We start from the raw sequence: 27,820 nt of genomic DNA, 5'->3' as shown, positions 1-27,820 counted from the left end.
TTCACAAGAACACGTTATTATTAGCTGACGTATTAAAAGAAAACCGTCACATCCTCAGCGTAGAAGTGTAGTAAAGACGGTCTCAGCGGAGCAGACGCCCTCCTAACAGCTCTCATACAGGACTGCAGCAGGACTTTACACATCTGTTCAGGATGATCAGAACTCCACAGGACAACATCGGTAATTAAAAATACTCTGATGTTTATGTGTCTGTATGTAAATCTACTATATGTCTATGTGGCAGGATGTTGTCTACATTTGTGTTTTACGTTTATCTTTCAGAGGAAATGGAGGAAGAAGCAGCAGCTGACTATGTTAATGCTCCAGCACGCACTGGGAAGAAAATGGCCGCTCGTCCAGGTACATTTCACTCATTTAATATTGTTACACAAAGTTTTTGTATTTTTTCTGTAGCACTTTACACATCAAGTAGTAGTAGTAGTACAACAAGTAGATGTGACTGGGCAATCTAATTGGTCCAATAGACATTAAGATGCTCCAATCAGCATTACAGCACAGCCAGAACCAAGTACTCTCTCTTTGGACGACCTGTTGGATTTTTGTTACACTGTGTCCAGTTCTCATGATCCATTCATACATATAGCTACAAAACATGATGCACTGTATTCATATATATCTTTATCTTGCACCCGGCCCACAGACCGACACAAGTGTCTTTGCTATTTTAACCCTTGTGTTGTCTTCCCTTGAAAATTGACAATCAACACTTTTGATGCTTTTTTGACATTTTCAACACTACATAACATTAACTTATTAACTTTAGTTTTAAAGTTATTTTTGGGGATTTATGGTCAATAAACCTCATTTATAGGAAATTATACCTAATGTTTGAGTTAGAAAAGCAGAAATTAGGAATTATTTAGACTAAAATTAAAGGAATGAATGTTGATGATAATCACAGACTGGAATATGTCGACTTTTACTCAATACTATTTCAACAACACTTCAATTTGTTTTCAAATGCTATAAAATGAATAAGACCCAAAATTAATGAAAGTAGAGATTTGTACTTGGCAAAGAGCGTTGAGTGGAATCAATCATGTTATTTTGGGGAATTAAAAAGAACATTGATATAGGACATCGCGTCAATTTGACCCGAGGACAACACTAGGACAACGTGAGGGTTAAGACAGACGCAGTTGTTAATTTCCCGTCCTGCGCCCTCGTCCTTTAAATAATAAATGCACCTACGTCCATCTTTGCATGTCTTCGGGAATAGGCGCCAAAAATGGCTCGCTAGACGTAGACTTATAAAACTTGGTAGACACATGTAGCATGGCATGACAGACATAAAACTCCATTTTAGCCCCCCCCCCTAAACCCAACAGGAAGTCCGCCATTTTGAATTCAAAGTTCAGAATTTGTGTGATTTTGGCGATTTCCACATGTTGTACTTTAACGAACTCCCAGAGATTTCATCCGATCAACTTCAAATTGGGTCTGTGTCATCTAAACATGTCAACGATGAAAAGTTATTAAAAGAAAAATGTTGATCATCTTAAGACGTTACAAATGAAAAGTTATAAATTCAATGAAAGCAGTAAACTGATCAGAGCGTTGTACTGAACCATCCATGTGGCTTTTTTAGTTGTAACACAAATTTCTGATGTAGAAACTTTTAAAGAAAAACTTTTCGTCATAGTGGAAAGGCGGCCATTTTGTATGTTTTGCCATTGAAACAGGAAGTGGGTGTAACATGAGTGTACATTGTCCGATTGGCTGACCTTTTCACGATTCATCTGAGTCCGCCCGACATATACACGCCAATATTGGCTAAAAGTCAAAGCGCCCCCTAGTGGCAACAGGAAGTAGACCTAAAAGTCAAGGTGCTATACTTTAACAAACTCAACAAATTTGGTCTGTACCATCTCAACAGCTTAAAGATGAAGTTATTCAAATCAAGACTTTGCAGCTCTAAGTATTATTACTTCTTTTCCTGCACAATGAATAGCCTTTTTGGAGACCTTATACTCAAAAACTCACCAAAATTTGTGGTTGCATCGAGCCTGGTGAAAATGTATGTATTTTAAGGATTTCGAGAATAGGTACACACAAAAATGGCTTGCTAGCGCCCCCTATAAACTCAAAAAAATGGAGCCTTACAATTGACAAGGGTCCAGGCCTGAGGACCTCTATAAGCAAAAATTGGTTATAGCGCCCCCTGCTGGCAACAGGAAATCAGCCTTATATAACAAACATCATCCGATTTACATGAAACTAATGTGATACCGAACCGCCCCTATACTTCTGCTTTCAGCTTTATTTGTTCTTGTATTCTATCCTATTTATTATCTCTTTTATTTTCTGTATGTGTGCAGAATATATTTACATTTCCCTGATTTGGGATGAACAGAGTCTATTCATCTAATCTCTTATTTCTCTCTCAGGCCAGAGGTCTCGCTGCTTCTCTCAGTCTTTTCTACCCATAGCAGTGTGTTGGCTGATACTGTTGGTCATCATGGGCCTCCGTATCTACTGTGAGTACCACTGTCTTAACTTGTTGTTGTTATTTAAAGGACAGGTTCACATTTTATCAAGTCTGTCTGATGGCCAGATGTTCATAGAAACAGTTTCTGCTCGGTGTAATCCTTCCTCCTCTTCATACTGGCTCTGCTCTAAGACATATTCCAAAGTTCATCTGAAGCTGATATGAGGCTTCAGCAGTCTGAGTTAGAGAAATCAAGTGTGTAACATCTAAAGTTACAACCTTTATAGTACCAAGTTCCCTCTTTGTGTTTTCCCAGACAGGATTTCTGAAGCAGAATGATAAAAACACAAGATATTTAAAGATGAAACCATATTTTTACAAACTTAGACAACTGAAGTAGGGTGTCACGATTTCACGATAGTGAGGGGCCTGGGCCGCTACTTGTTTAACTCCATACCCAGACCCCAAATACGTCTGGAGCTTGATTATTTGCTCATTTAAAAGTCAGTTCAAGAAGGGATAACTTAATTAAGTTTTTAAAATTGTAAAAAGCTCGTATTTATGTGATAGTGGAAGCACCAGAGTCACAATATAACTCTCAAATACCAGTAAAAGTGATTGATTTATCATAATTTGGGCACTTTAATGTTAATGTGAACACCGGCCTATTGTTTTAAGATAAATTTGAAACATGTGAATCCATCCTGTAATGTATTTTATTATAATGTAAATGTGTTGTAATTGAAAAAAGAAAATAAATAAGAAGCTCATTTTCATTTTGCAGTTACCAGTCGCAACCTTAACCTCCAGGAGCTGGAGACAGAAAACCAGGAGCTGGAGACGGAGAGGAAGAACTTAACAGGACCGATACAAAACATCAGTCGAGGTCAGTGGAGCATCGATGAATACTGCCCCAAAGGACAGATCGGTGTGTTAAGATCACAATAATGAGATCCAATAATAACCAATAATAATATAATAATAATATCACAGAGAGTGTCTCACAATCCAGACCATCAGCAGATTCACTATAATTTCATTCATAGAAAATATCTCTCCTCTGTAAAATTGCACCTTTGCCCTTTATGCACTTTCTGCCCAATTAAAGCACAAGGCTCATATCTCCACATGTTCTGGGAGTCTTCTCCCGTTGGTAGGAAGTAGGAATGTAAATGTGCTGTATTTATATATCTTTTCTAGTCTTAACGACTACTCAAAGCGCTTTTTACATCATACAGGAAACATTCACCATTCACACATATTCATACACTGTGGCCGGGGCTGCCGTACAAGGTGCCACCTGCTCATCAGATACACACTCACACACATCACTGACTCTGTGAGGACCTCACAGAGTCAGCAATGCACCGCCGTTATTATACATATTTTGTTGTGATTGTTTGTCAGTGTCTAATTTTTATTATGTAATAATATCCCAGAGTAGTGATGCTGTGTATTGGTTGGTCTCTGTAGTTTCAGAGAGACGGTGTAGTCCTTGTCAGAAGGGATGGAGACTCATCAGGTCCAGCTGCTATCTGTTTGCTGATCCTTCTGATCGGAAAACCTGGAAAGAAGCTCGAGAAGACTGCAGAGCACGGAGTTCAGATTTGGTTGTTGTACATGATGAAGATGAAGAGGTAATGAGGAAGCTGTGGGAGATTTTACGACATATTTATGAAATAAATAAACACACTGTGAGTCTGTAGATCAGTGTGTTCATTAAAGTATAGTGTTCAAATCTCTGATAAATGTTTCTCTCTTGTCAGGATGCACTCCGTTTTTACAGCTGGTACAGGTACAGACCCTGGATGGTCTGAGAGCTGAAGGAGGGAGATGGAAGTGGATCGATGGAAGTGATCTGACTGAAAGGTAAGAGACACATTCCTGAACACTTTGAATCTTAAATCTATCAGCCTTGATCTAAACATCATCTTCTTCCCTCAGTATCAGCAGATGGAGACAAGACCATCCTTCTACTGACGGTCGGTGTGTAGTTTCTGACCCGTTCAAATGGATATCAGCGAGCTGTGCGGTCAGAAGACCATGGATCTGCCAGAAGAAGTCTTTATCTGTTTAACCCCTGCAGTCAGACTTGAGAAGGTTACTGGATGCTCTGCATGATAATATCAACTGGCTTCATAAATATCTAACTATGAAAAGCTCTACTTCAGAATATAAATGGATTGGACTTTGTTAGAGATGCTTATAATCTGTATATCAGCAGATTGATGAGAGGTGCAGACAGACTGCTCAGCTTCCTGTTTCCTGTGTCACAGCTTATATTGTTGCTGCTCATGAGCCAAAATGGAGGCCCAGCATCACGCGCTGTTCTTCAGCATTTAATGTAAAGCATATTAATATCTAGTGTTTTATCTACTGTATCTAGAAGCAATGTCCTGTTTTATTACATTGAATAAAAACCCTGCGAATCATTGTTGTTATTGTATTATTCTTACATCATGCTGACTCCATGTCAGAACAGACAACATCATCAGGAAGTTACATCATCATTGGTCAGGATGTCAGAACCAGACGCCGTCACACAGGACTGCAGCTCGACTTTACACTTTATCTGTTCAGCATGCAGAGAAGAAACTCTAGATATAGGTAACGGTACTGCTACAACACTGTAAAAATACTCTGTAACAAGTTAAAGTCCCAGTGTGTAACGTGTGTAGTCGTTCATCATCCACATCGGTGTTGCCGGTCACAAACTCGTCCTTTTACATGAATATTTACCACCACCATCAATTCCAAGTATTCCTATTGGCTGGACATTTTACATTTGCATTAACATGACCTGAGGTAGACGCTGCATATTCATGCTCCATCTTCAAATACGTTAGCTGGTGAGGGACATCCAGGACGTACTGCTTGCCCTTTTGTGTTTTGTCACATGATTAACTCAGAGTTGCTGCTAACACTGCTAATGCTGCTAACGGGTATCGTCAGTTCCCGGCCCCGGCATGTTAGAAGAAAGAAACATGGAGGACCACACTTTATTCAAAATCCAGATTTCAGGACCAGGAGTCTTCTTCTTCCTCGCCCAGAAACAGAAAAAGGACATTGAAAAGAGCGAGAGACGGCTTTTTGAAGCCTGAAGGCTACCGTAGCTGTGACACGTACTTTGAACTGCGTTGCGTGAGAGTTGATGGCGATATATGATCTCAACGCTAGACGGGAGAAATTCCACACATTGAACCTTTAAGTAAAAGTCTGTAAGTCTCATCAGGAAAATGTAGTTAAAGTCTTAAAAGTAAAGAATAATCCTCCCGTTGTAGAAAGTGTAAAGGATCCAACCTGCTGTTTAATGGTCTCATCATCTCAGCTGGACTTTTAGGTTGTTATGTTGTTGCTAGGTTAACTTATAATAAAACATCAGATTTCATACTCTAGATGTGTTTTGTGTGCAGGAATCCTAATGTGTAAAGTAACTCTAGGTTTTCAGAGGATGTAGGACCCAAAGGCAGAGACTAACAGGTAGTGTGGGTTTGCCAGAAGATTTGATAAAGAAATCCCAGTCCATAACAAATGAAAGGTGTCCTGATTACTGCAGGCAGACTACCAAGCAGGTACAGGCAGGATCCACAAACTGGAACAGGAATAACAAAATACCAGGAACACCAAGACCAAAACGGGGTAGATGACACTCTCTCTCACAAGGAACGCCATGAACGGTAAATACAATACCCCGACAAGAGACAAAAACAGGACAGAGACAGAGGTAATGATAAAATAAGGAACTAGTGACCCTAGGCTGCATGGGGAGACAGGAAGTAAAACAAGACAAGGGAGACAACAGAGACTTCAAAATAAAACAGGAAACAGAAACAACCATGACAACTTGTAACCAAAGCTATCCGTTTAATGTAAAGGAGTAAAAAGTACTCATTATTATTCAAGTAGTATTTCTCTCTGAAATGTAGCGGAGTATAAGGAGAAAGTGGCAAAATATATACACAACTACACACACATGCTCTTTAGCTATACATGCACTAATGGAGAGATCTCAGAATGTGTGGGGGTGGGGGCTGCCATGGAAAGGCGCCCCAAGCAGTTGGGTGTTCGGTGCCTTGCTCAAGAGCACCTTGAACCAGCGACCCTCCGATTCCCAACCCAACTCCTTACTGAGCAACTGCCTCCCCCCTAAAAAACAGACGCTACACCTTCAAACAAGACTCCGGGTGTGAATATAGCCTCAAACTCCTGGGTTTGATTTAACGTTATTATTGGCAAGACAGTGATGCGGCTAGGACCGAGGCGAAGAACAACCACACATAGAAACACCGAACTGCTTGGCTAACTCAATCTTGTTGTAACTATAACATATCTGCTGAAAAAACTAGCTTTTCCAGCTACAGATTTTGGTCTGGTACCTCTCCAAAATTACCATTTAGCTATTTCTAAGGGCGTTTTCACACATACAGACAGACAGACAGACAGACAGAGAGATACATGGAGAATTGAAGCAGAGGGTGTGGAGCAGGATCATGGAGGCAACAGGTGACTCCAACCACAGATCCAGACTCCACAGATCCAGACTCCACAGATCCAGAGCCAGAAACACCAGGAAGCGATAGGAGGAGAGAGGAGGGGGGCGTGAGAAAGCACAAAACTCCGGGAAAGGGAAGAAGTTGAGTTAGTAACATGCATTAATGGGATGAGGTTGCACACAGATGGAGAGAAGGAGGAGGAGAGAAGTGCTCAGTGCATCATGGGAAGTCCCCCAGCAGACTAGGCCTATAGCATTTGAGAGGCATCTTTTCTGGGCCAGCTCCTGAATCACCTGATGTCTTCCAGCTGTGTCCCAGCCCTTGTGTCCCCTGCCTGTTACCTTGTTACCCTCTGGATTTAGTCTTTCCCTTGTCTCTTGTCAGATCGCTGGAGTGTTTTCAGTTTGGATTGTAGTCTTACTGTGTTTCTGGTTTTTGTGAGTACTTGCTTGGAGTATCCCTTTTGTCTCTGAATTTTAGTTTTTGGTTTGTACTGTTATGTCTTTTCTGGAATAAGCCTACAACACCTACAAGGCTTTACCTGCTCTCTTTCTGCATTTTGGGTCCGCCATTCACCTACCTGCCTTAACACATACAACTTTTTAATTCCCCAAAATAACATGATTGATTCCACACAACACTCTTTGCCGAGTACACATCTCTACTTTAGTTAATTTTGGGGTGTCTTATTCAATTTTATAGCATTTGAAAAACCAAATGGAAGCATTTTTGAAATAGTATTGAGTAAAAGTTGACATATTCCAGTCTGTGATTATCCATCAACATCCATTCCTTTAATTTTAGTCTCAATAATTCCTAATTTCTGTTTTTCTAACTCAAACATTAGGTATAATTTCCTATAAATGAGGTTTATTAACCATAAATTCAAAATAATAACTGTAAAACTAGAGTTAATAAGTTAGTGTTACATACTCTTCAATGTTTTCCTCCAAATGCTATAAAATTGAATAAGACGCCCCAAAATTAATGAAAGTAGAGATTTGTTTTTTTGTTATGACCACGCCGAAATATTCACTCAGACATTCTAGCTCCGCTTTGGATGTCATCTAGGAACATGGTCTTCATGGAAGAGTCATCAGAAGAAAACCTCTTCTACGTCCTCACCACAAAAATCAGTGTTTGAAGTTTGCAAATGAACATATAGACAAGCCTGATGCATTGTGGGAACAAGTTCTTTGGACCGATGAGTTTAAAGTAGAACTTTTTGGCTGCAATGAGCAAAGGTACGTTTGGAGAAGAAAGGGCACAGAATTTAATGAAAAGAACCTCTGTCCAACTATTATGCACGGGGGGGGGGTCAATCATGCTTTGGGGTTGTGTTGCAGCCAAAGGCACAGGGAACATTTCACAAGTAAAAAATGGATTTAATAAAGTTTCAGCAAATTTTGGACACAAACTTGATGCCATCTGTGAAAAAGCTGAAGTTAAAGAGAGGATGGCTTCTACAAATGGATAGTGATCCTAAACACACCTCAAAATCCACACTGGATTACATCAATAGGCGTAAACTGAAGGTTTTGCAAATGCCTTCACAATCTCCTGACCTCAACATAATGTAAAATCTATGGATAGACCTTAAAAGAGCAGTGCGTGACAGACAGCCCAGAAATCTTAAAGAACTGGAAGACTTCTGGAAGGAAGAATGGGCGAAGATACCTCAAAGAAGAATTAAAGACTCATGGCTGGCCACAAGAAGCGTTTCCAAGCTATGATGAGAATATATGAATACTTCGGTCGTAGGTTTTAAACACTTTCTGTAATAAATCATCAAAAAGCAAAAATCCTTTCAAAAGCCGTGGGACCCTGGGGTGAAATCTTATCAAATAGGGGTCTAGTTTGTGTCAGTTTAGGGGTCCTTGATGTGAAAAGTCTGGAAACCCAGGACCCAAACAGTGGAGACTGTCCTCCCCCCAAAACCTTACCAGAGGTTGTGTATCCAAGCAGTAATTACAACTCATAAACAGTTATAGTGGTGCACTCTAGTGGCCGTGGTAGTTATGACAGAAATAGATTTATTGTCAGGTAAGTAGCACAAACTAGGGGCGTTTCTCAATACCAAGTAAGCAAAGAACGGACTTGTGTTCTTGGGGAGACCGTACTTGCAGGCTGTACCTGGAAGAATGAACTTGCAAGTTCAGAAGCACACAAAACACCGTTGACAGTTTTGAGATGAAGCATTCTTCCTGTTATTGCGCAACACCCCCAGCATAGAGGACACTTGCCACTTTATAGTTAGCTTTGATGTGTGTATTCATAATAAAGCATGGACGGTCACCTTTCACACCGCCTTTGCTGTTTTGTTACGTTTTCATTTAAAGTGCTATTATGTGCTATTAAGTATCACGGGCCAATAGCTGTATAAATAACGACACAACGGCGAGAAAAAATCCTTGTAACATTTTTCGGGATTCACTTTTAATTGAAAGCAGAAAAGAAACGTTAAAATAGGTATTAAAATTATAGATGTACTGGGTAAAGTTAGCCACTGCCGTCGGTTTACTTTGTCGGTATACCGAGAAGCAGAAGAGGAGCCTGGGAGGGAGGAGAGCCAGGATGAGGAGGATAGAGAAGGAGGGGACATATGTATATATCCTAAATATAACAACAATGGTAAAAATTGTTTTAAATATCTTACAATTGTGGACCTGGCTTTCCTCTTCCATTGTTGTTGCTGCAGTGGTCTGTCTAAATGTGGGGCCAGAGGGTCTGTCTAGAAGTGGGGCCAGAGGGTCTGTCTAGACGTGGGGCCAGAGGGTCTGTGAGCTGACTGACTGACGGGCTCGCAAGAGTCATTCCCGGCTGGCGAGCTTGCTACGCCCACCGGGGATTGTGGGGCTTTCCAACTCCGAAGGCTTTTGTAATTCACCATCAATTTTTGTTGAACTGCCTATACTCAAAATCTTCACAGCTGATTTATCACCTTAAAACATCTTAAAAATGAATTTATTGATTTAATAATAGACGTAAATTGTGAAAATCTGTGTACCGGAAACCATACGCGCTTTACACCCGAGATGAATGCTGGGATACCGGTCAAGTTCACACAAGTCACCATACCTCGGTAAAACGGGCGTGTCGAGATCACAACCGGGGATTTTAACTGTTCTTGGCGAAATGCTAACTTGTGTATTGGGTCAGTACTTTGGCCACCAAACATGACGGTTCACAAGAACACAAGGACACAAGTCCATAGAAGAACACATATTGAGAAACGCCCTAGGACTGTCCTTTGGTTGATGTTCAAAAGTTTACCAGCCAGATCTATATAAGGATGCAGTTTTTAAATCAAATCAGGAGCTAGTGGATCAATTTCTTTTGGAAGGAAGGGGTGAATTTTGGAAATATTTACAACTAAGGAGCAATGTGCGACGTGTGTTCCCACTTAATAGAAGTATACAAGAATCTAAAATGGCGCAAAATATTTTTGATTTGCCAAATACAATGCATGGTGCTTCAACATTTTACAAAAATATAATGGAATTACAAAGTGTGAGCACTGAGAATCTTTGTATATAAATAAATGTTCTTCCTTAAACTACGGGGGTCATAAGTATACACCCCCCTATGTTAAAATACAGGGGCATAAGTATAAACCCCCTATGTTAAAATACAGGGGCATAAGTATACACCCCCTATGGTAAAATACAGGGTCATAAGTATACACCCCCCTATGTTAAAATACAGGGTCATAAGTATAAACCCCCTATGTTAAAATACAGGGGGCATAAGTATACACCCCCTATGGTAAAATACAGGGTCATAAGTATACACCCCCTATGTTAAAATACAGGGTCATAAGTATACACCCCCCTATGTTAAAATACAGGGTCATAAGTATACACCCCCCTATGTTAAAATACAGGGGGCATAAGTATACACCCCCTATGTTAAAATACAGGAGCATAAGTATACACCCCCCTATGTTAAAATACAGGGTAATAAGTATACACCCCCTATGTTAAAATACAGGGTCATAAGTATACACCCCCCTATGTTAAAATACAGGGGCATAAGTATACACCCACCTATGTTAAATTCCCATAGAGACAGACTGATATTTTTATTTTTCAAACCCACCTAAACACACCTCCCTGTAAGACCAGCATGCCCAGTATGCACCTGAACACACCTCCTTGTAAGACCAGCACGCCCAGAATGCACCTGAACACACCTCCTTGTAAGACCAGCACGCCCAGAATGCACCTGAACACACCTCCGTGTAAGACCAGCATGCCCAGTATGCACCTGAACACACCTCCTTGTAAGACCAGCACGCCCAGAATGCACCTGAACACACCTCCTTGTAAGACCAGCACGCCCAGAATGCACCTGAACACACCTCCCTGTAAGACCAGCACGCCCAGAATGCACCTGAACACACCTCCGTGTAAGACCAGCAAGCCTAGAATGCACCTGAACACACCTCCCTGTAAGACCAGCACGCCCAGAATGCACCTGAACACACCTCCCTGTAAGGCCAACAAGCCCAGAATGCACCTGAAAACACCTCTCTGTAAGACCAGCATGTCCAGAATGCACCTGAACACACCTCCCAGTAAAACCAGCACGCCCGGAATGCACCTGAACACACCTCCATGTAAGACCAGCCAGCCCGAAATGCACCTGAACACACCTCCCTTAAGACCAGCACGCCCAGAATGCACCTGAACACACCTCCCTTAAGACCAGCACGCCCAGGACTTACACTTCTGACTTATAGAAACAGCAAAAAGAAGAAGTTCCTGTTTTGTCAGATGGGTCTTCAGTCTCAGTAGAAAGAAGTGATTGAATTTGTTTATGATAGAAGTTAGAGTCGGTTGGTGATATGCTGACGGCAGCAGCGTGGGTCAATGCTGCAGACTCACCCAGTGTGGTTAACACCATTAAAGGAGAAGACTTGCGACATTAGATGTTACCCACGCAACAACTCTCTCTCATCTTAAAAGCAGAACTAACAACTAAACATATTCTCTGGGAAATTTGAGTTGGTACATATGATTTTTCAGAATGAATGATGCTTTTGAAGCTTGACAACACATTGGCAGCAAAAGCTAAATTTACAGCCGTGTTATAATCAAAGATTTTTGTAATCAGTGGAATTATTTAGGCAACTGGGGTCTGTACATTTCTGACTTTTTTCCTTCAGTGATGTCATCTATTAAGACACTTCTACTTCCCTTTCACAAGAACCCTATTACAACACTTATCAGCTGCCGATTTTAAACGAAAACAGTCCCATCCTCAGCGTAGAAGTGTAGTAAAGACGGTCTCAGCGGAGCAGACGCCCTCCTAACAGCTCTCATACAGGACTGCAGCAGGACTTTACACATCTGTTCAGGATGATCAGACCTCCACAGGACGACATCGGTAATTATAAATACTCTGATGTTTATGTGTCTGTATGTAAATCTACTATATGTCTATGTGGCAGGATGTTGTCGACATTTGTTTTTTATGTTAATATTTCAGAGGAAATGGAGGAAGAAGCAGCAGCTAACTATGTTAATGCTCCAGCACGCACTGGGAAGAAAATGGCCGCTTGTCCAGGTACATTTCACACATCTAATATTGTTAAACAAAGTTTTTGTAATATTTCTGAAGCACTTTACACATCAAGTAGTAGTAGTAGTACAACATGTAGATGTGACCGGCCAATCTAATTGGTCCAATAGACATTAAGATGCTCCAATCAGCATTACAGCACAGCCAGAACCACGTACTCTCTCTTTGGGACGACCAGTTGGATTTTTTTGCTACAAAAATTATGCACTGTATTCATATATATATATATACATATATACATATACATATATATATATATATATATACACACATATATATCTGACATTAAGGGCTCTATCTTGCACCCGGCGCAGCGCCGTGCAAAGACCGACACAAGTGTCTTTGCTATTTTATCCCTTGAAAATCAACACTTTTTCTAATGCTTTTGTCACTTTTTTTGACATTTTCAACACTATGTATCTAACTTACTAACTTTAGTTTTACAGTTATTTTTGGATCCAATAAACCTCATTTATAGCAAATAATGTTTGAGTTAGAAAAGCAGAAATTAGGAATTATTGAGACTGAAATTAAAGGAGTGGATGTTGATGAATAATCACAGACTGGAATATGTCAACTTTTACTCAATACTATTTCAAAAACACTTCAATTTGTTTTTCAAATGCTATAAAATTGATTAAGACCCAAAATTAATAAAAGTAGGGATTTGTACTTGGCAAAGAGTTAACAAACTTCTCCTAGAGATTTCCTACGATCGACTTCAAACTTGGTTCGCATCATCTTAACATGTTAACGATGAAAAGTTATTAAAAGGAAAACTTTTTGTCATAGGGCGTGGCCGTGGTGTGGCGGCCATTTTATGCGACATATACACGCCGATATTTACTCAAAGTCATAGCGCCCCCTAGTGAAAACAGGAAGTAGGCCTAAAAGACAAGGTGCTATACTTGAACAAACTCTTACAGATTTCATCAGATCGACTTCAAATTCAGTCTGAGTCATCTTAAGACCTTGACAATAAAAGTAATTAAAAGAAAAACTTTTTGTAAAACCGTGTGGGCGTGGCATGGCGGCCATTTTGAGTGTTTAGCGATGAAGGAGAAAGTGGCTGTAACTACAGTGTACTTTGTTTTCTCTGCTTAAAATTTCCCAAAATCACCAAGAGTCCAGGCCTGAGGACATCTACAGGCCAAAATGGACTTTGGTCATATTGCCACCAACTGACAACAGGGATCAGCCTTATATGACAAACATCATCCGATTTAAATACTTTAACCACGCCCAGTTACTCAGCCCACACCCGCTTTCACAACATTTTACTGTTTAAGGTTGTGTGTGAGGTGTCATTGAACTCAGCAGAGAGATCCTTCTTTATAAAGTTCAACAGTCCCACCCCTCCTCCGAGAGACCTTTGGTACTGGAAGTAAATTTCCCGTTCATTTCTCCCATTAACGTCTGGAAAAACCTGTATATAAAGACTTTAAGACCAAGCCCTAGGCTAACCAGCTACGGCGTGACTCAGCTAACTTGGCTAACCGCTAGCAGAGACAGCATGTGGTAACTTTTTAAAGGGCCTCAAAATAAAATCTGAAAATAACTGTTAATGTATATATAACAGCTGTACATGTTAATTTAATAGCCTGCTTTTCCCAGTGTTTAGCTTGAGTTAACGTTATTTTATGTCAGCTAGGGGTTAGCCAAATTAGCTGTTAGCTAAACTAACGTTAGCTTCCCGGTGGAGGCTAATGGCCGAAGCGTGGGAATAGATGTTGATTTGTGCAGTGTTGTAAATCCTCGTTAAACAAAATTAACATCTTGTGCATGCGCAAAGATCAGGTACCGACTTCTCCCCCACTCACCAGCATGAGTTCCACCAATCAGAGGAATCTTTCAAGACATTGCAAATAAAAGACATTTATCTCAAAACATAATTGGTTCCCCATGAACTTTTGGCATCTATTTGAGCATATACAATTGCTGAGTCATGTGGTAGCTGGTTTTATGTTTACCATGGACGGTTACGATTTTATGGTTTATTCCAATTGTCAATGAAGAAATTGCATGTGAGGTATCATTGAACTCAGCAGCGAGTTCCCCAGGTGACGTTTTCCGGTGTCTGAGTGCCGCTCAAATGCCGGGAGCAGCGTCCACCAGTAACCCAGATACGTGCAGTGGAGGGCCCGTCCAACACCGCTATAGCAGAACAAACGCGTTTGGCCCTATAACTCCCAAATCGTACATCGGAAATTTAAAAAAACTTATATCCACGCGTTCCCTGGATCCAACTGGATCTCGTGATATAGGCTACGCCTATTTCCGCCTAGACTATCATTTGTGAATCACGAACTTTAGAATATTTCTTGGTATGACCCTCTGAGGCACCAAAACAAATTTGACAAACATTGGCCAAAAGGGGGCGCTGCAAATACAAAAGGTTTATTTCTCATGAACAGCTCATTTACAAAATTTGATGCGTACCATCTAGGCCCACTCCTGACGGTCCTTACAGTGGGGTACTGATTGGTTCAAGTGGGCGTGGCCAATGGGCCAACGTTTGGATTAACCCCTTCCACTACAGGGAATTACTTGAAATTAACAGGGTAGATGTACAATGGGTAGTTGACCTGAGGTATTAAATATTACACACGTGGACCACTATGTGGTGCTACAATGACGTCAAACGTGTTTTTGCCTATAACTCCCACATTTTACAACACACATTAAAAGTCTTTAAATCCATGTGAAACCAACTTTTTCAGACTCGTCCATGGCGTGTGAAAGATCCGCATGAAACCTGGTTTATAGCATTCCCAGATGGCCCTGAAAAAAATTGTTTTATAAAGAATTTTGCTACGTTAACGTGTGCGCATTTGACGACCAAACAACCTTTCTGTAGGAAGCTACCAAACACATATCATATCTCAGCAAAATTAAATGATACCAATACACAACTTTAGGGGAGGGTTCAATGTGCCTCCCAAATGCTCTTTTCTGAATTTAGTAAAGATTGGCCATTAGGGCGTGCTAAAATCAACGTTTGTCAATGCATTTAAATGGGAAATTTTCAATTGCAATATCTCTGCCTCAGTAAATGCGATCAACACCAAACCTGTACTGATTGTTTAGCATGCGGCCCAGAGGCTCTGTGCCAAATTTGGTAAAGATAGGCCATTAAGGGGCGTTATAATCAACATAGACCGTTTTGGGCGATTTTATCCATCCTGAGGCCCTTCTAATTTAGTCATAACTTTGTAACGTAATAATAAAACTAGTAGAAACATACTTCTGTTTCGTAACTTTGTAGCTTAATAATATAACTAGTAGAAACATATTGTCTTTTGGAGCTAAAAGCTAACAGTGGCCCCGTTATGCCGATGTCTTTGTTGCCTTCCTATCCCTTACAGAAAGTTTTGTATCCAGCCTAGAAGCCCAGAGTTTATCGGGGTCATTGTGCTATTAATCCTTTTTCGAACTCCTCCGAGACCGTGCAATGGATCTGCACGAAACTTGGCACATCGCCAGACCGACCTGAAACAAAGTTGTATAAAGATTATTTATAGAATAAGAACTGCGAATATTACGCTCAAACTAATTTGTGTAGCTAACTATGAAAACACCGACTTTGACATATCTCGGCCAAAATAAATGCTATCAAAACCAAACTTATAAATAAAATATTCTTTGCTATGACCCTCTGAGTCTCTAAAAGAAATCTGACTAACATTGGCCACTAGGGGGCGCTATAAATACACAAAAATTGTATTTCTCATAAACCGCTCATCCGAATTTGACAGAATTTGACGGATACCATCTAGGGCCACTCCTGAGGCGGTCCTCACAGTGGGGTAGTGATTGGTGCGCTCCCCGGGTCGCTGGGGACGACTGGCGCGGGGAGGCTTGGACCCCTTCGTAACTGCTTGCAGCTTTAATTATTATTCCTTCTTTTCCTGTACAATGAAACGCCTTTTTGGAGACCTTACACTCAAAAACTCACCAAAATTTGCGGTTGCATCGAGCCTGGTGAAAACTGTTGTATTTTAAGGATTTTGAGAATAGATACATACAAAAATGGCTTGCTAGCGCCCCCTACAAAATCTAAAAAATTGAGCCTTACAATTGACAAGGGTCCAGGCCTGAGGACCTCTATAAGTAAAAATCGGTTATAGCGCCCCCTGCTGGCAACAGAAAATCAGCCTTATATGAAAAAACTCTATCCTATTTATTATTTCTTTTATGTTCTGTATGTGTGCAGAGTATATTTACATCTCCCTGATTTGGGATGAACAGAGTCTATTCATCTAATCTCTTATTTCTCTCTCAGGCCAGAGGTCTCGCTGCTTCTCTCAGTCTTTTCTACCCATAGCAGTGTGTTGGCTGATACTGTTGGTCATCATGGGCCTCCGTATCTACTGTGAGTACCACTGTCTTAACTTGTTGTTGTTATTTAAAGGACAAGTTCACATTTTATCAAGTCTGTCTGATGGCCAGATGTTCATAGAAACAGTTTTTGCTCGGTGTAATCCTTCCTCCTCTTCATACTGGCTCTGCTCTAAGACATATTCCAAAGATCATCTGAAGCTGATATGAGGCTTCAGCAGTCTGAGTTAGAGAAATCAAGTGTGTAACATCTAAAGTTACAACCTTTATAGTACCAAGTTCCCTCTACGTGTTTTCCCAGACAGGATTGTAGGATGTCACGATTTCACTGACATTGAGTGGCCTGGGCCGCTACTTGTTTATCTCCCTAATTTAAATGTTTTCAGTTCCGTTTGTGTTTTTATTGGTAAATCTTTCCAAAAAATGGATCCCTATCACTGAAAAACATGACAGTGGTTTTGCACCCCTCTGCTCAACAGTGTCCACCCACTGCTCCCCTAGAGGCCACTCTACTCTTTTTTGTTTTTGACACAAAAGTACAGCTGGTCCTCGATTATTTGCACATTTTAAAAGTCGGTTTAAGAAGGAAGAATTTAACAACGTGATCAAAATTGTAAAAAGCTTGTATTTGTGTACAATCAAGTGGAAGCACCATAGTCACAAAATAACACTCCAAATACCAGAAAAAAAGGACTTGTTTTCATAATATGGGCACTTTAATGTTAATATGAACACCTGCCTATTGTTTTAAGATACATTTTAAACATGTGAATCCATCCTGTAATGCATTTTATTATAATGTAAATGTTTCATTGAAAAAAGAAAAGAAATAAGAAGCTCATTTTCATTTTGCAGTTACCAATCGCATCCTCAACAACATACTCAGCGTCTCAGAAAACCCGATCACAGAGCTGGAGACTGAGAGGAACAACTTAACAGGACCAATACGAAACATCAGTCGAGCTCAGTGGAGCATCGATGAATACTGCCCCAAAGAACAGAACGGTATGTTAAGATCACAATAATGACATCCAATAATAACCAATAATAATAATAATAATATCACAGAGAGTGTCTCACAATCCAGACCATCAGCAGATTCATTATAATTTTCATTCATTGAACATATCTCTCCCCTGTGTTAATGCACCATATTAAAATAATTAACAGTCCTTTATGCACTTTTCTGCCCAATTAAAGCACAAGGCTCATATCTCCACATGTTCTGGGAGTCTTCTCCCGTTGGTCAGTTCTGGATCCATACTGCATCCAAAATCTCTGTAAAATGTTATTATATATTTTTTTCTCAGTGTATTGTTTGTGATTTTTTTTTCAATGTCTATTTCTTAAATATGTAAAAAAACAAAAACAAAAATCCTTTGATAACAAAATAATAATATCCCAGAGTAGTGATGCTGTGTATTGGTTGGCCTCTGTTGTTTCAGAGAGACGGTGTAGTCCTTGTCAGAAGGGATGGAGACTCATCAGGTCCAGCTGCTATCTGTTTGCTGATCCTTCTGATCGGAAAACCTGGGAAGAAGCTCGAGAAGACTGCAGAGCACGGAGTTCAGATTTGGTTGTTGTACATGATGAAGATGAAGAGGTAATGAGGAAACTGTGGGAGTTTTTACTACACAATTTCTCTAAGTCTGAACACACTGTGAGTCTGTAGATCAGCGTGTTTATTAAAGTATAGTGTTTACATCTCTGATAAATGTCTCTCTCTTGTCAGGATGTACTCCGTTTTTACAACAAGACCAGACCCTGGATTGGTCTGAGAGCTGAAGGAGGGAGATGGAAGTGGATCGATGGAAGTGATCTGACTGAAAGGTAAGAGACACATTCCTGAACACTTTGGATCTTAAATCTATCAGCCTTGATCTAAACATCATCTTCTTCCCTCAGTGTCAGCGGATGGTTAGAAGTCCAACCTCCTACTGATGGTCGGTGTGTAATTTCTGTACGTGTGTTCAGATGGACATCAGAGAGCTGTGCGGTCAGAAAGCCATGGATCTGCCAGAAGAAGTCTTTATCTGTTTAACCCCTGCAGTCAGACCTGAGAAGGTTACTGGATGCTCTGCATGATAATATCATCTGGCTTCATACATATCTAACTATGAAAAGCTCTACTTAAGAATATAAAGGAATTTCTTTTAAAAAAGAAATAGGCATTTTATTTAGTTAGCTGTATAAAAAGAGAAAACAAACATTCATGAATGAATTACTTTGAGAGCTGTGTGTGTGTAAATGTAATAAATAGGGAAATTAGGTATGATAGTAAACTATTAACTATTAATAACCTTTGTTAGAGATGATTATAATCTGTATATCAGCAGATTGATGAGAGGTGCAGACAGACTGCTCAGCTTCCTGTTTCCTGTGTCACAGCTTATATTGTTGCTGCTCATGAGCCAAAATAGAGGCCCAGCATCACGCGCTGTTCTTCAGCATTTAATGTAAAGCATATTAATATCTAGTGTTTTATCTCCAGTGACGCCCCAAAATTAATGAAAGTAGAGATTTGTTTTTTTTTGTAATGACCACGCCAAAATATTCACTTGGACATTCTGGCTCCGCTTCGGATGTCATCTAGGAACATGGTCTTCGTGGAAGAGTCATCAGAAGAAAACCTCTTCTACGTCCTCACCACAAAAATCTGCGTTTGATGTTTGCAAATGAACATATAAACAAGCCTGATGCACTGTGGGAACAAGTTCCGTGGACCGATGAAGTTAAAATAAAACTTTTTGGCCGCAATGTGCAAAGGTACCTTTGGAGAAGAAAGGGCACAGAATTGAAATGAAAAGAACCTCTGTCCAACTGTTAAGGATGGGGGGGGGGGGGGGGGGGTAATCATGCTTTGGGGTTGTGTTGCAGCCAGTGGCACAGGCAACATTTCACAAGTAGAAGGAAAAATGGATTTAATAAAGTTTCAGCAAATTTTGGACGCTAAATTGATGCCATCTGTCATAAAGCTGAAGTTAAAGAGAGGATGGCTTCTACAAATGGATAGTGATCCTAAACACACCTCTAAATCCACGCTGGATTACATCAAGAGGCGTAAACTGAAGGTTTTCCCATGGCCTTCACAATCTCCTGACCTCAACATAATGTAAAATACAAGGTGTTAACTCTGCAGGGGGCCCAGACTTTTGTAGATGTCCTTTTTGAGTTTTCTGTTCTTTTGAAAGTGTAAATGATAAAATAAAATCGATTTTTTTGTGACATATTATAAGAATGTCTAATCTGTCATTTGATGCATTTTGGAGATATTTCCATCTTTCTTGGCTTATTTATGCACATTAATACACATTTTTACCTGGGGTGCCCAAACTTTCAAAAACCACTGTATGTGTCTGTCTGTGTGTGTGTGTGTGTGTGTGTGTGAGTGTGTGTGTGTGTGTGTGTGTGTGCATGTTGGTATGTTGGTGTGTGTATTTGGTTAGCAGTAGGTGCTAATCTTGGACCCTGGACGGATAACGTTCAGGATATGTAGAATGTGCAGAGGACAGGATGTGAGGTGACAGTGAAAGTGCAGTACAAGAGCGGTTGCTTCTGTTTTTATGTATAAAGGGAATTAATGAAGAGAGAGGTAAGAAAGGTGGAGAATAAATGTAAATAGACTGTTGTTATATAGCGCTTTTCTAGTCTTAACCATTCCTAAATTCACCACAGAACGCCGCAGTCCTTCCTGCCTGTGGCCATCAAACTATAACTCCTCCCTCTAAGTGTCTGACACACAAACACACACTAAGCCACAGCCTGCCCCAAATAAGAGAGAGATAAAAAAAATAAAAGCAGTCAACCTGAACACCGTGCTGTTGGATGGGGGAACAACAAACATTATTTTGGAAATTGATCTTAATGTCTTGATTCAAAAAATTTAGGGAAATCCAACCTTTAAGGACACCACTTGTCTTTGTAAATGAATAAGTGTTCTTCCTTAAAATACAAGGGAATAAGTATACACCCCCCTATGTTAAAATACAGGGGCATAAGTATACACCCCGCTATGTTAAAATACAGGGGCATAAGTATACACCCCCCTATGTTAAAATACAGGGGCATAAGTATACACCCCCCTATGTTAAAATACAGGGGCATAAGTATACACCCCCCTATGTTAAAATACAGGGGCATAAGTATACACCCCCCTATGTTAAAATACCGGGGCATAAGTATACACCCCCTATGTTAAAATACAGGGGGCATAAGTATACACCCCCCTATGTTAAAATACAGGGGCATAAGTATACACCCCCCTATGTTAAAATACAGGGGCATAAGTATACACCCCCCTATGTTAAAATACAGGGGCTTAAGTATACACCCCCTATGTTAAAATACAGGGGGAATAAGTATACACCCCCTATGTTAAAATACAGGGGGCATAAGTATACACCCCCCTATGTTAAAATACAGGGGGCATAAGTATACACCCCCCTATGTTAAAATACAGGGGGCATAAGTATACACCCCCCTATGTTAAAATACAGGGGCTTAAGTATACACCCCCCTATGTTAAAATACAGGGGCTTAAGTATACACCCCCCTATGTTAAAATACAGGGGGAATAAGTATACACCCCCTATGTTAAAATACAGCGGCATGAGTATACGCCCGCCTATGTTAAAACCCCCATGTAAGACCAGCACACCCAGAATGCACCTAAACACTAAAAACTAAAAATGGAAAGTCTGATGGGCTCGTAACTTTAACAATCTGCTAGTCGTGTTCGCTGGTGATCAAAAAAGTTTATTTAATACCACGATCACGTTGATCATGTCTGGACTTAAAGAAAGAGCAAAAAGAAGAAGTTCATGTTTTGTCAGATGGGTCTTCAGTCTCAGCAGAAAGAAGTGATTGAATTTGATTATGACAGAAGTGACAGTCGGTTGGTGATATGTTGACGGCAGCAGCGTGGGTTAATGCAGCACACACACACAGTGTTAACACCTTTAAAGGAGAAGACTTGCGACATTAGCTGCTAACCACACAATATCTGTCTCATCTTAAAACCAGAACTGACAACTAAACACATTCTCCGGGAAATTCAACTAAACCTCACCTTCACAAGAACACGTTATCATTAGCTGTGATCTCATCTTATAAGACACTTTGGACAGTGATGCCCACGTAGATTTCCTGTTCACAAGAACACGTAATTATTAGCTGACGTATTAAAAGAAAACAGTCCCATCCTCAGCGTAGAAGTGTAGTAAAGACTCAGCGGAGCAGACGCCCTCCTAACAGCTCTCATACAGGACTGCAGCAGGACTTTACACATCTGTTCAGGATGATCAGACCTCCACAGGACGACATCGGTAATTATAAATACTCTGATGTTTATGTGTCTGTATGTAAATCTACTATATGTCTATGTGGCAGGATGTTGTCTACATTTGTGTTTGACGTTTGTCTTTCAGAGGAAATGGAGGAAGAAGCAGCAGCTGACTATGTTAATGCTCCAGCACGCACTGGGAAGGAAATGGCCGCTCGTCCAGGTACATTTCACACATCTAATATTGTTAAACAAGGTTTTTTTATTTTTTCTGTAGCACAATACATCAGTAGTAGTAGTAGTAGTAGTAGTGCAACAAGTAGATGTGACCGGCCAATCTAATTGGTCCAATAGACATTAAGATGCTTCAATCAGCATTACAGCACAGACAGAACCACGTACTCTCTCTTTGGGACGACCTGTTGGACTTTTTTACACTGTGTCCAGTTCTCATGATTCATTCATACATATAGCTACAAAACATGATGCACTGTATTCATATATATATCTTTATCTTGCACCCGGCCCACAGACCGACACAAGTGTCTTTGCTATTTTAACCCTTGTGTTGTTTTCCCGTGAAAATTGATAATCAACACTTTTGATGCTTTTTTGACATTTTCAACACTACGTAACAGGAACTTATTAACTTTTGTTTTAAAGAACTTTTGGCATCTACATGAGCATATACAATCACTGGGTCATGTGGTAGATGGCTTTAAGTCTACCATCAATGGTTACCATTTTATAGTTTATTCCAATTGTCAGTGAAGAAATTGCATGTGAGGTATCATTGAACTCAGCAGAGACTTCCTTTTAGAGTCTTGTGTGAGGTATGATTGAACTCAGCAGCGAGTTCTCTTGTCATTGGTGAAGATTTGCTGTGTCTGAGTGCCGCTCAAATGCAGGGAGCAGAGTCCGCCAGTAACCCAGACACGTGCAGTGGAGGGCCCGTCCAACACTGCTTGCAGCTTTAATTATTATTACTTATTTTCCTGCACAATGAAACGCCTTTTTGGAGACCTTACACTCAAAAACTCACCAAAATGTTTGGTTGCATCGGGCCTGGTGAAAGTGTATGCATTTTAAGGATTTCGAGAATAGGCACACAAATTTGGCTTGCTAGCGCCCCCTACAAAATCAAAAAAAAAAAAAAAATGAGCCTCACAATGGTCTAGGCCTTAGGACCTCTATACGTTTTTTTTGATTATAGCGCCCTCTGCTGGCAACTGGAAATCAGCCTATAATGGCAAACATCCGATTTACATGAAACTCATGTGATACTGAACCGCCCCTATACTTCTGCTTTCAGCTTTATTTGTTCTTGTATTCTATCATATTTATTATTTCTTTTATATTCTGTATGTGTGCTGAATATATTTACACTTCCCTGATTTGAGATGAACAGAGTCTATTCATCTAATCTCTTATTTCTCTCTCAGGCCAGAGGTCTCGCTGCTTCTCTCAGTCTTTTCTACCCATAGCAGTGTGTTGGCTGATACTGTTGGTCATCATGGGCCTCCGTATCTACTGTGAGTACCACTGTCTTAACTTGTTGGTGTTATTTAAAGGACAAGTTCACATTTTATCAAGTCTGTCTGATGGCCAGATGTTCATAGAAACAGTTTTTGCTCGGTGTAATCCTTCCTCCTCTTCATACTGGCTCTGCTCTAAGACATATTCCAAAGTTCATCTGAAGCTGATATGAGGCTTCAGCAGTCTGAGTTAGAGAAATCAAGTGTGTAACATCTAAAGTTACAACCTTTATAGTACCAAGTTTCCTCTTTGGGTTTTCCCAGACAGGATTTCGGAAGCAGATTGATAAAAACACAAAGATATTTAAAGATGAAACCATATTTTTACAAACTTAGACAACTGAAGTAGGGTGTCTCGATTTCACGATAGTGAGGGTCCTGGGCCGCTAGATGTTCATCTCCTATGACCTGAACCGCCCCCCGGCCCCCCGCGGGTTGAACCCTGGCAGCCATGCCCAACCAGCCAGGCATGTAGCACGGACAGTACATTACAGCAACACAACTGATTCAGTTGTTACATGTATTTTACGTTTTTATTACATTTTTTATTTGGTAAATCTTTCCAAAAATGATCACTATCAATAAAAAAACATGAAAGTGGTTTTGCCCCCCCCTGCTATGCAGTTGCCACCCACTGCTCCCCTAGTAACCACTCTCCTTGTATTTGTTTTTAAAACAACAGTACGGCTGGAGCTCGATTATTTGCACATTTAAAAGTCAGTTTAAGAAGGGAGAACTTAACAAAGTTATCAAAATTGTAAAAAGCTTGTATTTGTGTACAATCACGTGGAACCACCAGAGACACAAAATGACTCCAAATACCAGAAAAAGTGATAATGATAAGGGATTTAATGATAATATAAACACCTGCCTACTGTTTTATTTGAAACATGTGAATCCATCCTGTACTGTATTTTATTATAATGTAAATGTGTCATAATTGAAAAAGAAAAGAAATAAGAAGCTAATTTTCATTTTGCAGTTACCAATCGCATCCTCAACAGCAGTGTCTTCGAAAAACCGATCACAAACCTGACCGCATTAATCCAGGAGCTGGAGACACAAAACCAGGAGCTGGAGACGGAGATGAAGAACTTATTAGGACCGATACAAAACATCAGTCGAGCTCAGTGGAGCATCGATGAATACTGCCCCAAAGAAAATAACGGTATGTTAAGATCACAATAATTACATCCAATAATAACCAATAATAATAATAATAATATCACAGAGAGTGTCTCACAATCCAGACCATCAGCAGATTCATTATAATTTCATTCATAGAACATATCTCTCCGCTGTGAAAATGCACCTTTGCCCTTTATGCACTTTCTTCCCAATTAAAGCCCAAGGCTCATATCTCCACATGTTCTGGGAGTCTTCTCCCGTTGGTCAGTTCTGGATCCATACTGCATCCAAAATCTGGGCCTTGTTTAATGTTACTGAGCCTGTTACTGTTCAGGTCTTGATTCTGAATGAGCTGTCAGCCTTTCAGCTCTCTGGGACCCAGAACCGTGCTGTGTTTGCTGGACTCACAGCTGCACAGAGGATGATAGCGACCCGTTGGAAAACACCACACGACCTGTCTATCTGCACGTGGACCCTTTCCTACCTGGATGTAGTCTAGTTGGAGGTGTCCACGCGCAGATAAATGGTGTCCTAGGAAAGACTCTGGACACACAGAGTCCGCAATGCACCTCTAACTAGGGCAGGTGCTTGGTGTGTGTGTGTGTGTGTGTGTGTGTGTGTGTGTGTGTGTGTGTGTGTGTGTGTGTGTGTTGTAGTCTCCCTCCGTCCAAACTGCCCCCTGTTTAATCCTTATTTGTAAAAAAATATTATACATATTTTTAATACTAAAAATAATAATATCCCAGATTAGTGATGCTGTGTATTGGTTGGTCTCTGTAGTTTCAGAGAGACGGTGTAGACCTTGTCAGAAGGGATGGGGACTCATCGGGTCCAGCTGCTATCTGAATAATGACGTTGATCCTTCTGGTCAGAAAACCTGGGAAGAAGCTCGAGAAGACTGCAGAGCACGGAGTTCAGATTTGGTTGTTGTACGTGATGAAGAAGAACAGGTAATGAGGAAGCTGTGGGAGTTTTTAACGACATGATTCTGAAATAAAATTGTTGAGGGTAGGTTGGACCCAGACAAAGAAACAACACAAGCGCGGATGAAAAAGATAAAGAAAAGGTTTCCAACACAAAAACACAGATGAGGGACAGGTGGTGGAGGTGGAGGTGTAGATGAGAGCTACAACAGAGCGGGTCTGAGGAAGCTGCATACGCTCACGGCGGAATACGGAAACTGGGACAAGAACAAAAACAAGGTTAGTCAGATAGCAAGGCTAGAGAGCAACGTGCCCAGATGACTGGCCTAGTTAGCACTTAGGGGTTAGTCACAAACTGGCGCTGCAGAGGTGGTCAGCCCGGGTTTACATACTGTGGAGATGGAATGATGGAGATGGATTGCAGCTGTGCAGGAAGGCGGATGGAAATGTGTGGCCACGCCTCTGGACCAGGTTCCTCTAGGGTGACCTCTTGTGGGAGACAGACGAAACAGACAGACACACAGGGGAAAAAGGGAGAACGGACATTGAAGGCAGCAGACCCACAACAAAAATGTATTTTCTCTAAGTCTGAACACACTGTGAGTCTGTAGATCAGTGTGTTTATTAAAGTATAGTGTTTACATCTCTGATAAATGTCTCTCTCTTGTCAGATTGAACTCAGTTTGTACATCAGGCACAGGTACACCCCCTGGATTGGTGTGAGAGCTGAAGGAGGGAGATGGAAGTGGATCGATGGAAGAGATCTGACTGAAAGGTAAGAGACACATTCCTGAACACTTTGGATCTTAAATCTATCAGTCTTGATCTAAACATCATCTTCTTCCCTCAGTGTCAGCAGATGGAGTCATTACCCACATCCTCCTACTGACGGTCAGTGTGCAGTTTCTGTGGTTGCGTTCATCTGGGAATCAGTGAGTTGTGCTGAGAGAATGTCATGGATCTGCCAGAAGAAGTCTTTATCTGTTTAACCCCTGCAGTCAGACTTGAGAAGGTTACTGGATGCTCTGCATGATAAGATCAACTGGCTTCATGAATATCTAACTATGAAAAGCTCTACTTCAGAATTTAAATCGATTGTTCATCAAAAAATAGGCGTTTTATTTAGTTTGCGTGGGTCTGGACTTGCTTTTCTTACAATCCTGCGAGCTGCTCTGTCTGATATTTTTCTTGGTCTTCCAGATCTTTAACTTCCTCTGTTCCTGATGACGGCCATTTCTTAATTACATTCCCAACAGAGGATATTGGCATCTGAAAACCCTTTGCTATCTCCATCTAGCCTTCTCCTGCTTTATGAGCGTCAACTATTTTCAGTTCCAGTTTTCTAGACAACTGCTTAGAAGAACCCATGGTGCTGATTGTTGGGGGGGGTCAGATGAGTCGGGGGGGGGGGGGGGGGGGGGGGTTACAAGGTATTAACTCTGCAGGGGGCCCAAACTTTTGCAGATGCCTTTTTTTGGTTTTCTGTTCTTTTGAAAGTGTAAATCATTAAATAAAATCTAACTTTTTGTGAAATATTATACGAATGTCTAATCTTTCATTTGATGCCTTTTGGAGATTTTTCCATCTTTTCTTGGCTTCTTTATGCACATTAATACACATTTTTACCTGGGGTGCCCAAATATTTGAACCCCACTGTATGTGTCTGTGTCTGTCTGTGTGTGTGTGTATGTGTGTGTGTGTGTGTATGTGTCTGTGTCCGTCTGTGTTTGTGTGTGTGTATTTGGTTAGCAGTAGGTGCTAATCTTGGACCCTGGACGGATAACGTTCAGGATATTCAATTCAATTTTATTTATAGTATCAATTCATGACAAGAGTTATCTCAAGACACTATACAGATAGACCACACTCCAGAATTTACAAGGACCCAACAGTTCTAGTAGTCTCCTCCAGAGCAAGCAACAGTGCGACAGTGGCGAGGAAAAACTTCCTTTTAGGCAGAAACCTCGGTCAGACCCAGGCTCTTGGTAGGCGGTGTCTGACGGGCCGGTTGGGGTTAGAATGAAGAGTGGCAATAACAAAAATAGAAAAAATTAGTAGTTTGTAGCAGTTCTTTGTAGTAGTTCATGGCA

The 27,820-nt window shown here is 40.7% G+C and overlaps 1 protein-coding gene and 1 long non-coding RNA gene across 5 annotated transcripts; one reads left to right on the top strand and one right to left on the bottom strand.

Moving 5' to 3' along the window:
• Positions 1 to 26,817, top strand: LOC116675100 (CD209 antigen-like protein C). Of its 4 annotated transcripts, XR_004328292.1 has the most exons (8): positions 1 to 180; positions 283 to 360; positions 2,409 to 2,498; positions 3,273 to 3,377; positions 3,923 to 4,086; positions 4,216 to 4,244; positions 18,625 to 18,693; positions 26,581 to 26,628. XR_004328292.1 is itself a non-coding variant. In XM_032507173.1 (7 exons), exons 1-7 carry the CDS (start codon positions 12,303 to 12,305, stop codon positions 26,717 to 26,719), a joined length of 741 nt encoding a protein of 246 aa, XP_032363064.1. In that variant the 5' UTR covers positions 12,085 to 12,302; the 3' UTR covers positions 26,720 to 26,817. The 4 variants fall into 4 exon arrangements, 2 of the variants coding, with proteins under 2 accessions (XP_032363064.1, XP_032363065.1); XR_004328291.1 differs by lacking the exon at positions 26,581 to 26,628 and having other exon boundaries at positions 18,625 to 18,703; XM_032507173.1 differs by lacking the exons at positions 1 to 180; positions 283 to 360; positions 2,409 to 2,498; ... (1 more) ...; positions 3,923 to 4,086; positions 4,216 to 4,244 and adding exons at positions 12,085 to 12,330; positions 12,433 to 12,510; positions 16,808 to 16,897; positions 17,719 to 17,868; positions 18,309 to 18,466 and having other exon boundaries at positions 18,596 to 18,693; positions 26,581 to 26,817.
• Positions 18,632 to 26,642, bottom strand: LOC116675101 (uncharacterized). The gene is made up of 3 exons (XR_004328293.1): positions 26,607 to 26,642; positions 23,529 to 23,534; positions 18,632 to 18,715 (listed from the first exon to the last, which is right to left on the bottom strand). It is a non-coding gene; the product is annotated as an uncharacterized LOC116675101 (long non-coding RNA).
• Positions 26,818 to 27,820: the final 1,003 nt, after the last annotated feature.

Source organism: Etheostoma spectabile, unplaced genomic scaffold, assembly GCF_008692095.1.
Source record: "Etheostoma spectabile isolate EspeVRDwgs_2016 unplaced genomic scaffold, UIUC_Espe_1.0 scaffold00001481, whole genome shotgun sequence".
NCBI lineage: Eukaryota > Metazoa > Chordata > Actinopteri > Perciformes > Percidae > Etheostoma > Etheostoma spectabile.
This window is presented reverse-complemented; position numbering and strand designations above follow the sequence as displayed.

Excerpts from the sequence above, each read along its gene's own strand:
- LOC116675100 (XM_032507173.1), top strand. The coding sequence starts at position 12,303 with ATGATCAGACCTCCACAGGACGACATCG. Across the intron at positions 12,331-12,432 it reads ACCTCCACAGGACGACATCG|AGGAAATGGAGGAAGAAGCA; the intron begins GTAATTATAAAT and ends TTAATATTTCAG. Across the intron at positions 18,694-26,580 it reads GGAAGTGATCTGACTGAAAG|TGTCAGCAGATGGAGTCATT; the intron begins GTAAGAGACACA and ends TTCTTCCCTCAG.